This window comes from Oncorhynchus masou, unplaced genomic scaffold, assembly GCF_036934945.1.
Source record: "Oncorhynchus masou masou isolate Uvic2021 unplaced genomic scaffold, UVic_Omas_1.1 unplaced_scaffold_921, whole genome shotgun sequence".
NCBI lineage: Eukaryota > Metazoa > Chordata > Actinopteri > Salmoniformes > Salmonidae > Oncorhynchus > Oncorhynchus masou.
This window is the reverse complement of record NW_027015689.1, coordinates 62,273-75,478: the sequence shown is the minus strand read 5'-3', so window position 1 is coordinate 75,478 and position 13,206 is coordinate 62,273. Positions and strand designations below refer to the sequence as shown.

At 48.9% G+C, this 13,206-nt stretch overlaps 1 protein-coding gene across 1 annotated transcript in view; it reads left to right on the top strand.

Annotated features, from left to right (window-relative positions):
- LOC135538157 (sodium/potassium/calcium exchanger 1-like) overlaps nt 1-13,206 on the top strand; it is a 32,617-nt gene that overhangs the window by 17,702 nt on the left and 1,709 nt on the right. Inside the window, exons 3-6 of the mRNA XM_064964128.1 lie at nt 2,152-2,259; nt 2,454-2,562; nt 5,601-5,654; nt 6,269-6,322. Of these exons, the coding sequence (XP_064820200.1) occupies nt 2,152-2,259; nt 2,454-2,562; nt 5,601-5,654; nt 6,269-6,322 (325 nt within the window). The remainder of the gene's footprint in view (nt 1-2,151; nt 2,260-2,453; nt 2,563-5,600; nt 5,655-6,268; nt 6,323-13,206) is intronic.

The window sequence follows — 13,206 nt, the reverse complement described above, 5'->3', positions numbered from 1 at the left end:
CTCTAACCACTAGGCTACCTACCGCCCCTCCACTCTAACCACTAGGCTACCCTGCCGCCCCTCCACTCTAACCACCAGGCTACCTACCGCCCCTCCACTCTAACCACTAGGCTTCCTACCGCCCCTCCACTCTAACCACTAGGCTACGCTGCCGCCCCTCCACTCTAACCACTAGGCTACACTGCCGCCCCTCCACTCTAACCACTAGGCTACCTACCGCCCCTCCACTCTAACCACTAGGCTACCCTGCCGCCTCTCCACTCTAACCACTAGGCTACCCTGCCGCCCCTCACTCTAACCACTAGGCTACCCTGCCGCCCCTCATCTCTAACCACTAGGCTACCCTGCCGCCCCTCCACTCTAACCACTAGGCTACTAACCACCTGCCCTGCCGCCTCTACGTTCTAACCACTACTCTAACCACTAGGCTACCCTGCCGCCTCCGCTCTAACCACTAGGCTACCCTGCCGCCCCTCCACTCTAACCACTAGGCTACCCTGCCTCCTACTCTAACCACTAGGCTACCCTGCCGCCCCTCCACTCTAACCACTAGGCTCTAACCCTAGGCTACCCTGCCGCCTCTACACTCTAACCACTAGGCTACCCTGCCGCCCCTCCACTCTAACCACTAGGCTACTCTGCCGCCTCTACGTTCTAACCACTAGGCTACCCTGCCACCTCTACGTTCTAACCACTAAGCTACCCTGCCGCGCCTCCACTCTAACCACTAGGCTATCCTGCCGCCCCTCCACTCTAACCACTAGGCTACCCTGCCGCCTCTACGTTCTAACCACTAGTCTACCCTGCCATCCCTCCACTCTAACCACTAGGCTACCCTGCCGTCCCTCCTCTCGAACCACTAGGCTACCCTGACGCCCCTCCACTCTAACCACTAGGCTACCTACCGCCCCTCCACTCTAACCACTAGGCTACCCTGCCGCCCCTCCACTCTAACCACCAGGCTACCTACCGCCCCTCCACTCTAACCACTAGGCTTCCTACCGCCCCTCCACTCTAACCACTAGGCTACGCTGCCGCCCTCCACTCTAACCACTAGGCTACACTGCCGCCCCTCCACTCTAACCACTAGGCTACCTACCGCCCTCCACTCTAACCACTAGGCTACCCTGCCGCCCCTCTAACACTCTAACCACTAGGCTACCCTGCCCCTCACTCTAACCACTAGGCTACCCTCATCTCTAACCACTAGGCTACCCTGCCGCCCCTCCACTCTAACCACGCCCTGCCGCCCACGTTCTAACCACTAGGCTACCCTGCCGCCTCCGTTCTAACCACTAGGCTACCCTGCCACCTCTACGTTCTAACCACTAGGCTACCCTGCCGCCCCTCCACTCTAACCCTAGGCTACCCTGCCGCCCCTCCACTCTAACCACTAGGCTACCCTGCCGCCTCTACACTCTAACCACTAGGCTACCCTGCCGCCCCTCCACTCTAACCACTAGGCCCTCCACTCTAACCACTAGGCTACCCTGCCATCCCTCCACTCTAACCACTAGGCTACCCTGAACCACTAGGCTACCCTGACGCCCTCCACTCTAACCACCAGGCTACCTACCGCCCCTCCACTCTAACCACTAGGCTTCCTACCGCCCCGTCCACTCTAACCACTAGGCTACCCTGCCGCCCCTCCACTCTAACCACTAGGCTACCCTGCCGCCCCTCCACTCTAACCACTAGGCTACCCTGCCGCCCCTCCACTCTAACCACTAGGCTACCCTGCCGCCCCTCCACTCTAACCACTAGGCTACCCTGCCGCCCCTCCCTCTAACCACTAGGCTACCCTCTAACCACTAGGCTACCCTGCCGCCCTCCCTCTAACCACCACTCTAACTACTAGGCTACCCTGCCGCCCCTCCACTCTAACCACTAGGCTACCCTGCCGCCTCTACGTTCTAACCACTAGGCTAATTTCATAAAGACATTATGTTCTGGTTGAAACAACATATTTTTTTTTCTGGACTACAAAAAAACAGACAACAAACCCTTCCTTTTTACAATCAGAATACAACCTGACCATGTAAAAGCCATTCAGTATATTTAGCCCACTGGAGTAGTTGTTTAACAGTCTGCCTTTTCTCCTCTCTCTGGTTCCTATTGTGAACGTGTACTAAAGTATTCCTGTATTTACAGCAGAACAGTGGACCGCCACCACCTGGTCCACCTCAAAACAATGTTTCACCAGAACCCAAACCACAACCTCAAGACTCACCCCAGAAGAGAGACAGAGAAAAACTGAAGGTCTCAACACTCTTTGATTGTGATGTCATAATCAGGTTGTGCACTGATTGTAAAATAGTTTTTATTTTACTTTTTTTTTTTTTTAGATGTCATTTAAGTGACCAGCAAAAAGAGGTCTTTACCTGAATGTAACCTGGCGTGATCTGCCGTGGCTTCAACCCTGTGTGTGTGGTGGTGTGTTTGTTATGTCCCAGGTGAAGCCCACTCTCCAGAGAGGAGGCAGTAATGCGTCTCTCCACAACAGCACCAACAGAAACACCATCTTCCAGCTGATGATCCACACACTGGACCCACTGGGAGAAGGTACTGGACTTTATATCAATCTTTATTATTACAGGGACCGCTATGGTCCTAATCTATTGTCCTAATCTATGGTCCTAATCTGTTGTCCTAATCTATGGTCCTAATCTATAGTCCTAATCTATGGTCCTAATCTATGGTTCTAATCTATGGTCCTAATCTATGGTGCGAGTCTATGGTCCTATATTATGGTCCTAATCTATGGTCCTAATCTATGGTCCTATATTATAAACTAAAGCAGCTAAACTAAACTATTGTCCTTCCTGTACAGTACCAGGGACCAGCTACTGAACCATGTATTATGTCTATTCAAATCAAATTAAACTTTATTGGTCACATACACATGGTTAGCAGATGTTAACGCGAGTGTAACGAAATGCTTGTGCAGTAATATCTAACAAGTAATCTAACAAATTCACAACACCGACATTATACACACAAATGTAAAGGGATGAATAAGAATATGTGGATGAGCGATGGCCGAACGGCATAGGCAAGACACAGTAGGTGGTATAGAGTACAGTATATACATATGAGTAATGTAGGGTATGTAGACATTATTAAAGTGGCATTATTTAAAGTGACATTATTTAAAGTGACTAGTGAAACCTTTATTATGTCCATTTATTTAAGTGGCCAGAGATTTGAGTCAGTATGTTGGCAGCATCCTCTCTATGTTAGTGATGGCTGTTTAACAGTCTGATGGCCTTGTCACTACTGCCACAGGGACCTTCTATATTCACTACTGCCACAGGGACCTTCTATATTCACTACTGCCACAGGGACCTTCTATATTCACTACTGCCACAGGGACCTTCTATATTCACTACTGCCACAGGGACCTTCTATATTCACTACTGCCACAGGGACCTTCTATATTCACGACTGCCACAAGGACCTTCTATATTCACGACTGCCACAGGGACCTTCTATATTCACTAATGCCACAGGGACCTTCTATATTCACGACTGCCACAGGGACCTTCTATATTCACGACTGCCACAGGGACCTTCTATATTCACTACTGCCACAGGGACCTTCTATATTCACTACTGCCACAGGGACCTTCTATATTCACTACTGCCACAGGGACCTTCTATATTCACTACTGCCACAGGGACCTTCTATATTCACTACTGCCACAGGGACCTTCTATATTCACTACTGACCTTCTATATTCCACAGGGACCTTCTATATTCACTACTGCCACAGGGACCTTCTATATTCACTACTGCCACAGGGACCTTCTATATTCACTACTGCCACAGGGACCTTCTATATTCACGACTGCCACAGGGACCTTCTATATTCACTACTGCCACAGGGACCTTCTATATTCACTACTGCCACAGGGACCTTCTATATTCACTACTGTCACAGGGACCTTCTATAGTCACTACTGCCAGAGGGACCTTCATATTACTGCCACAGGGACCTTCTATATTCACTACTGCCACAGGGACCTTCTATATTCACTACTGCCACAGGGACCTTCTATAGTCACTACTGCCAGAGGGACCTTCTATATTTACTACTGCCACAGGGACCTTCTATATTCAGACTGTTAGCTTCACATCAGCATCAAACTGTTAGCTTCACCTTCATCATCAGAATGTTAGCTTCACAACAGCATCAGACTGTTAGCTCAATGACACACACAGTCCAGTACAACGAGAGACAGTGCTATTGAGATAAAGAGATTGGTCGGCCAGAGGCTGGCTCTTATCCAGCTTTTATTAGCCTGTATTGGAAGCTGATTAAGGATGAGAGAGCTGGGAGGGAGGAGGCTGCATGGGGACAGGTCTGGCTGCCTGGTGGCCCGAGGACTCAGTGAAGGTCACTCCAGTAGAGGACAGAACAGTCACGTCCCTGTAATCCAGGAACACAGGTGGACTTGACCTCTGCTCTTCACTTCTCACACAACACGAGTCTCTGGTGTAAGGTAGCACCAAGGTGTTGAGAGGCTTTTGGATCAGGTCTCCCCCCCAGGACCGGGTTTGGAGAACGCTGCTCTAATGGACACTCCACACCACAGCTCTGGGTCTCCCCCCCAGGACCGGGTTTGGCGCTGCTCTAATGGCGCTGGGTCTCCTCTGGAGAAATGGACACTCCACACCACAGCTCTGGGTCTCCCCCCCAGGACCAGGTTTGGAGAGCGCTGCTCTAATGGACTCTCCACACCACAGCTCTGGGTCTCCCCCCAGGACCGGGTTTGGAGACTGCTGCTCTAATGGACACTCCACACCACAGCTCTGGGTCTCCCCCCCCAGGACCGGGTTTGGAGAGCGCTGCTCTAATGGACACTCCACACCACAGCTCTGGGTCTCCCCCCCAGGACCGGGTTTGGAGAACGCTGCTCTAATGGACACTCCACACCACAGCTCTGGGTCTCCCCACCAGGACCGGGACACAGGTTTGGAGAGCGCTGCTCTAATGGACACTCCACACCACAGCTCTGGGTCTCCCCACCAGGACCAGGTTTGGAGAGCGCTGCTCTAATGGACACTCCACACCACAGCTCTGGGTCTCCTCCCCCAGGACCAGGTTTGGAGAGCGCTGCTCTAATGGACACTCCACACCACAGCTCTGGGTCTCCCCCCCAGGACCAGGTTTGGAGAGCGCTGCTCTAATGGACACTCCACACCACAGCTCTGGGTCTCCCCCCAGGACCAGGTTTGGAGAGCGCTGCTCTAATGGACACTCCACACCACAGATCTGGGTCTCCTCCCCAGGACCGGGTTTGGAGAGCGCTGCTCTAATGGACACTCCACACCACAGCTCTGGGTCTCCTCCCACCCAGGACCGGGTTTGGAGAGCGCTGCTCTAATGGACACTCCACACCACAGCTCTGGGTCCCCCCCAGGACCAGGTTTGGAGAGCGCTGCTCTAATGGACACTCCACACCACAGCTCTGGATGTCAGGGGACTTGGGGGAACTGGTACACACAGAGGCTGACTGAATGTCTCTCCCACAGAGATCCTATTAAACGAGTTCTAATATGTAATTCTATGGTGTCTTCCATCGTCCCCTTATTCCAGAGACAGGCTTTAGCAGAGATGTTAGAGGCCCTGGTCAGAGGAGAGTTAGACAAGGTAAGAGGGATGTCAACAATGTCACCTCCTCCTCATGTTGTCACCCTGTACTGTCACTTCATGCCAGCCCTTCTGAAGGGTTTTCATTGTTAGTACATAGGACATCAATCTGTCGCAACAACTTCCATTGTCCTACCGATAGTTACTGAGTATCTCTTCACCTTCTCTCTACTATCTATCACAACAACTTCCATTGTCCTACCGATAGTTAGAGTATCTCTTCACCTTCTGTCTACTATCTATCACTCCACTTCCAAATAGTTACTGAGTATTTTCATCTGTCTACTATCTATCACAACAACTTCCATTGTCCTACTGATAGTTACTGAGTATCTCTTCACCTTCTGTCTACTATCTATCACTCCAAAATAGACATTTTCATCTGAACTGTATCTCCCTCTTCCCTAGAAGAGGATGCTAGTATTCATGCCTCATGCCTTCAGTCAATATTATGAAGGAAGTGGTTGTGTTTTGTTTGTGTGCTTCAGTAACTTCCGTTGTGTCTATGACTCCGCCCATATTCCGTCATACATTACTCTCCACGAGGCAGCGGGTGGATATGTTGTGTCTCCGTGGTAACTGGTCATTTTACCTGACGTATCTCTGCCAATTAGAAACAACAACCTTTAATGGGGAGGTCAGGACGGAGGTGTCGGCGCAGGGGAAAGGTAAGGCCAACGTTATCTGTACGTTTAGTGCTTGATTTGGTTAGCATCTGTGAATGTTCTCGTAACGTTCTGTATACACGTTGCGTTTGGTGTTGTCGTTATGTTCTGTGAATGTTCTCGTAACGTTCTGTATACACGATGCGTTTGATGTTGTCGTTATGTTCTGTGAATGTTCTCGTAACTTTCTGTATACACGTTGCGTTTGGTTTGATGTTGTCGTTATGTTCTGTGAATGTTCTCGTAACGTTCTGTATACACGTTGCGTTTGGTGTTGTCGTTATGTTCTGTGAATGTTCTCGTAACGTTCTGTATACACGTTGCGTTTGGTGTTGTCGTTATGTTCTGTGAATGTTCTCGCAACGTTCTGTATACACGTTGCGTTTGGTTTGATGTTGTCGTTATGTTCCGTGAATGTTCTCGTAACGTTCTGTATACACGTTGCGTTTGGTTTGATGTTGTCGTTATGTTCCGTGATTGTTCTCATAACGTTCTGTATACACGATGCGTTTGATGTTGTCGTTATGTTCCGTGAATGTTCTCGTTAACGTTCTGTATACACGATGCGTTTGGTTTGATGTTGTCGTTATGTTTTGTATGTTCTCGTTACGTTGGTTATGGGTTCTCTTTGTCTTGGTGTTGTCTGTAAGGCTTTGTGTTGGAGCTGTACTGCTGTCTGCAGGCCACACAGCAGGGATGTGCGTCTAACTGTTACACATGAATGTTTTTCGTGCTACTTTATGTGAAGTTACGTGTCTCACAACTATCCCTGCAGCATGTGGCAGGGTAGGGGTGGCAGGGTAGCCTAGTGGTTAGAGCGTTGGACTAGTAACCGGAAGGTTGCGAGTTCAAACCCCCGAGCTGGCAAGGTACAAATCTGTCGTTCTGCCCCTGAACAGGCAGTTAACCCACTGTTCCCAGGCCGTCATTGAAAATAAGAATTTGGTCTTAACTGACTTGCCTGGTTAAATAAAGTAAAAAAATAAAAAATAAATAAGAAAAATGTACAACTACATTTTATCCTGTTTACACTATTTCTTGGTCATTGTAGCTCTTTGAGGCATGCAAACATGCCAACCTGTTGTTGATGAGAAACGGTCACGGACATTTTAAACAGCTCACAGTCAGCTGTACGTGGTAATCCTCAATGAGGGATAGAGTTAACCCAGCAGCCAGCGGGAAGGTAGACAGTAGGACACATGGCAGACCTATAGGTGAGATCCAGCCCTATAGGTGAGATCCAGACCTATAGGTGAGATCCAGGCCTATAGGTGAGATCCAGGCCTATAGGTGATATCCAGGCCTTTAGGTGAGATCCAGACCTATAGGTGATATCCAGGCCTTTAGGTGATATCCAGACCTATAGGTGAGATCCAGACCTATAGGTGAGATCCAGGCCTATAGGTGAGATCCAGGCCTATAGGTGAGATCCAGGCCTATAGGTGAGATCCAGGCCTATAGGTGAGATCCAGGCCTATAGGTGAGATCCAGACCTATAGGTGATATCCAGGCCTTTAGGTGAGATCCAGACCTATAGGTGATATCCAGGCCTTTAGGTGATATCCAGACCTATAGGTGAGATCCAGACCTATAGGTGAGATCCAGGCCTATAGGTGAGATCCAGGCCTATAGGTGAGATCCAGGCCTATAGGTGAGATCCAGCCCTATAGGTGAGATCCAGCCCTATAGGTGAGATCCAGGCCTTTAGGAGAGATCCAGGCCTTTAGGTGAGATCCAGGCCTTTAGGTGAGATCCAGGCCTTTAGGTGAGGTCCAGGCCTATAGGTGATATCCAGGCCTTTAGGTGAGATCCAGGCCTTTAGGTGAGATCCAGGCCTATAGGTGAGATCCAGACCTATAGGTGAGATCCAGGCCTTTAGGTGAGATCCAGGCCTATAGGTGAGATCCAGACCTATAGGTGAGATCCAGACCTATAGGTGAGATCCAGGCCTTTAGGTGAGATCCAGGCCTATAGGTGAGATCCAGGCCTATAGGTGAGATCCAGACCTATAGGTGAGATCCAGGCCTTTAGGTGAGATCCAGGCCTATAGGTGAGATCCAGGCCTATAGGTGAGATCCAGGCCTTTAGGTGAGATCCAGGCCTATAGGTGAGATCCAGACCTATAGGTGAGATCCAGGCCTTTAGGTGAGATCCAGGCCTATAGGTGAGATCCAGGCCTTTAGGTGAGATCCAGGCCTATAGGTGAGATCCAGGCCTTTAGGTGAGATCCAGGCCTTTAGGTGAGATCCAGGCCTATAGGTGAGATCCAGGCCTTTAGGTGAGATCCAGGCCTTTAGGTGATATCCAGACCTATAGGTGATATCCAGACATATAGGTGAGATCCAGGCCTATAGGTGATATCCAGGCCTTTAGGTGAGATCCAGACCTAGAGGGGAGGTCCAGGCCTATAGGTGAGGTCCAGGCCTATAGGTGAGGTCCAGGCCTTTAGGTGATATCCAGACCTATAGGTGATATCCAGGCCTTTAGGTGATATCCAGACCTATAGGTGATATCCAGGCCTTTAGGTGAGATCCAGGCCTATAGGTGAGATCCAGACCTATAGGTGAGATCCAGACCTAGAGGGGAGGTCCAGGCCTATAGGTGAGTTCCAGGCCTATAGGTGATATCCAGGCCTATAGGTGATATCCAGGCCTTTAGGTGAGAACCAGATCTATAGTTGAGATCCAGACCAACTATTTATGTTGTGTGACGGTGTTGTCTCTAAGTCTCTTTGGAAACAGACCTATAGGTGACATCCAGTAACAGAACAATAGCTGTCAGTCCTGCTCTTGGTTTCCTTCTCCACTGTACGGTGTGTGTTGGTGTGACTCCTAGTGGGGTGTGTCGGTGTGACTCCTAGTGGGGTGTGTTGGTGTGACTCCTAGTGTGGTGTGTTGATGTGACTCAGTGTGGTGTGTTGATGTGACTCAGTGTGGTGTGTTGATGTGACTCAGTGTGGTGTGTTGACGTGACTCAGTGTGGTGTGTTGACGTGACTCAGTGGGGTGTGTTGACGTGACTCAGTGTGGTGTGTTGACGTGACTCAGTGTGGTGTGTTGACGTGACTCAGTGTGGTGTGTTGACGTGACTCAGTGGGGTGTGTTGACGTGACTCAGTGTGGTGTGTTGATGTGACTCAGTGTGGTGTGTTGACGTGACTCAGTGGGGTGTGTTGACGTGACTCAGTGTGGTGTGTTGACGTGACTCAGTGTGGTGTGTTGACGTGACTCAGTGTGGTGTGTTGACGTGACTCAGTGTGGTGTGTTGACGTGACTCAGTGTGGTGTGTTGATGTGACTCAGTGTGGTGTGTTGACGTGACTCAGTGTGGTGTGTTGACGTGACTCAGTGTGGTGTGTTGACGTGACTCAGTGGGGTGTGTTGACGTGACTCAGTGGGATGTGTTGTTAGTCTGTAATAACTGGAAAGGTGGTACATGGATACAGACACCTGTTAATCTGTGCATTTGTCTCTGTTTTTGTGGTCGGTCCACCATCTCTGGATTGACTTGTGCTTGTTGGGAACAGGGGTCGTGGTGGAGTTGATTTGGGTTCGTACCCTGTAATCACTGGGCCTCTCAGTGTGTGTGTGTGGTCTAATGAGGTCCTTCAGTGGTCCAGGCCATTACAGTCTCTCAAGGTTATGACAACCACAGGCTGAAGCGGCCTTAACACCGACCAATCAACACTGAGATTAAAATGCAGATGGGGCCCTGCACGTGTGTGTCAGAGGAAGGGGTCATCATCTTTTTGATTCATGGCTCGTTAACCTTTAGTTACACAGTTTTTGGCATATGACATAGGCCTACAATACAATAATAATAATAGTAGCCAGCAGCATAACACCCTGTCCACAGGGCAACATTTGATGACAAAGTATTCCGAGTCGCGGAGCAGAAGCTCGCAATTTCCTGTACGTTTCGCACCATGTGTTGTTGGCGGCGGCAGGGTGGCCTAGTGGTTAGAGCGTTGGACTAGTAACCGGAAAGTTATGAGTTCAAACCCCCGAGCTGACAAGGTACAAATCTGTCGTTCTGCCCCTGAACAGGCAGTTAACCCACTGTTCCCAGGCTGTCATTGAAAATAAGAATGTGTTCTTAACTGACTTGCCTGGTTAAATAAAGGTAAAATTAAAAAATTAAAAAATGTAAAAAAAATTAAGCAGAGCCAACCACCTTTGTTCTAAGCCAGAGAGATTCTGCTTCCTATCCACTCAGAAATCGGTAAAACCCGCCAGTCTTTTATAATCCCTCTGGATGTCGGAGGAAAGTCTCAGAAAAACAAGAGTATGTTACAGGATCTGATGTCCCTCTGGAAGGTGATCCTCGCCCTGAGCATGTCAAGTTTGTTCATTAATGATTGAACACTGGCGATTAGAATGTGTGATTAAACTAACTTAATCATGTAACTGTAATTAACTAGGAAGTCGGGGCACCATGGAAAATATTCCTAATATAACTTTCAGTTATTTTAATATCTGATCAATTAGTCCTCCAATTAATTAATTATTCTTTACCTCTCATTAGTCTCATTCCAAACATTGTAAATTGTTGGTTGCACGAACCCAGTCTTCACTATGAGTCATCCATACATCAATTGTCTTAAATCATTTATTAACTAACTAAATAATCCCAGAAATGCAGAAACAAACGAACAGTAGATAGTTACAAGGAAATGATAACAGAGTTTCCCAATTGGGTTTAAACGGGTATCGCGGCTTGGTGGACAAAAGGGAAGTGGGGGTCGACTGAGATAAAAGACACTACAAAGTTGATAATTATAACAATTGAAATGCTAATCCTTTGCACATGAACGCTCACTCATTCGGGAACAATTGCAATCAATATATATATTTACGCTCAGTGTGTCGCCGTGATCTCTGTTGGAAAGTTTGTTTCTGTTGGAGAGTTTGTCCGCCCTCTCTCTCTCTCTGCCACGGTTAGAATGGATAGTTCAGAGTAACATTCAGCAATGTTGTTATAGAATAGATGTTTCGACGGTTGTCAGGTTGAATTCCTAGCTGCGGACTAGTAATTAGTATCAAAGATTTGTTCTTGTTCTGTCGGTTCGATAGTCTCAGAATTTAGCAATGGGCTCAAACTTTAGCCCTCTCGTAATTGAGGTAGCTTGGTCTCTACTCAAATGAGGTAAGCTTGGTCTCTACTCAAATCTTAGCCCTTCGTAATTGATAAGCTTGGTCTCTACTCAAACCTTAGTCTCGTAATTGAGAGCTTGGTCTCTACTCAAACCTTAGCCCTCTCGTAATTGAGGTAAGCTTGGTCTCTACTCAAACCTTAGCCCTCTCGTAATTGAGGTAAATTTAGCAATGCTTGGTCTCTACTCAAACTTTAGCCCTCTCGTAATTGAGGTAAGCTTGGTCTCTACTCAAACCTTAGCCCTCTCGTAATTGAGGTAAGCTTGGTCTCTACTCAAACCTTAGCCCTCTCGTAATTGAGGTAAGCTTGGTCTCTACTCAAACCTTAGCCCTCTCGTAATTGAGGTAAGCTTGGTCTCTACTCAAACCTTAGCTTGGTCTCTACTCAAACCTTAGCCCTCTCGTAATTGAGGTAAGCTTGGTCTCTACTCAAACCTTAGCCCTCTCGTAATTGAGGTAAGCTTGGTCTCTACTCAAACCTTAGCCCTCTCGTAATTGAGAGAAGCTTGTTCTGAAGATAAATTCCCATGCTGGGGGTTATATTCGGAAGAGCAGAAAGGGGCTGTCCCATGACGCCAGATCAATGTATGTGCTCATGGGGCGCGCCTATGATTTAGTTAAAGGAAACTCCTTCATTTAGTTTATTAAACAGTGGTAAATCACATTACATAATTTCACAAATAGTTTCATCTTTACTCATTTCTTTTATACCACAATTAGATGAAAACCTCACAACCGAGACTCTTGTATAAACATGGTTATGGTAACGTGGCTGTATTGGCTCTCATGAATTTCACAAAATTGTACCAAACGGACCAGTTCGTAGCTGGCTACCTCACTGACCATTATACATTCTCCAGAACATGAATATTGTTCAGTTCTCAAGATCTGTGAGGTGGAAGAAGTTCCTTTGTTCTCTCTATGAAAACTCATTCTCTCTCTATACTGTCTGGCCATGAGGAAGAATCTCCTCCAGGAATTTATGACCTGCCTAACAGCAGCCTGGATGTAGGAGAGAGAGAGAGAGGGGGGTGGTGCTCACTGTACCCAAAGAGGGCCACGTCATGACACCCCAATAGGAGTCACACCCCACTAGGAGTCACACCCCACTAGGAGTCACACCACACTAGGAGTCACACGGTCACTTACCTTACCTGCTGCTCCCCCTAGGGACACCCCCCCGAACGGTCACCTACCATACCTGCTGCTCCCCCTAGGGACACCCCCCCGAACGGTCACTTACCTTACCTGCTGCTCCCCCTAGGGACACCCCCCGAATGGTCACCTACCTTACCTGCTGCTCCCCCTAGGGACACCCCCCTCCCCCGAACGGTCACCTACCTTACCTGCTGCTCCCCCTAGGGACACCCCTTCCCTGAATGGTCACCTACCTTACCTGCTGCTCCCCCTAGGGACACCCCCCCCGAATGGTCACCTACCTTACCTGCTGCTCCCCCTAGGGACACCCCTTCCCTGAACGGTCACCTACCTTACCTGCTGCTCCCCCTAGGGACACCCCCTCCCTGAAAGGTCACCTACCTTACCTGCTGCTAGGACCCCCCCTAGGGACACCCCCCCCGAATGGTCACCTACCTTACCTGCTGCTCCCCCTAGGGACAGGGACTTACCTGCTGCCCCTTAGGGACACCCCTGAACGGTCACCTACCTTACCTGCTGCTCCCCCTAGGGACACCCCCCCCTGAATGGTCACCTACCTTACCTGCTGCTCCCCCTAGG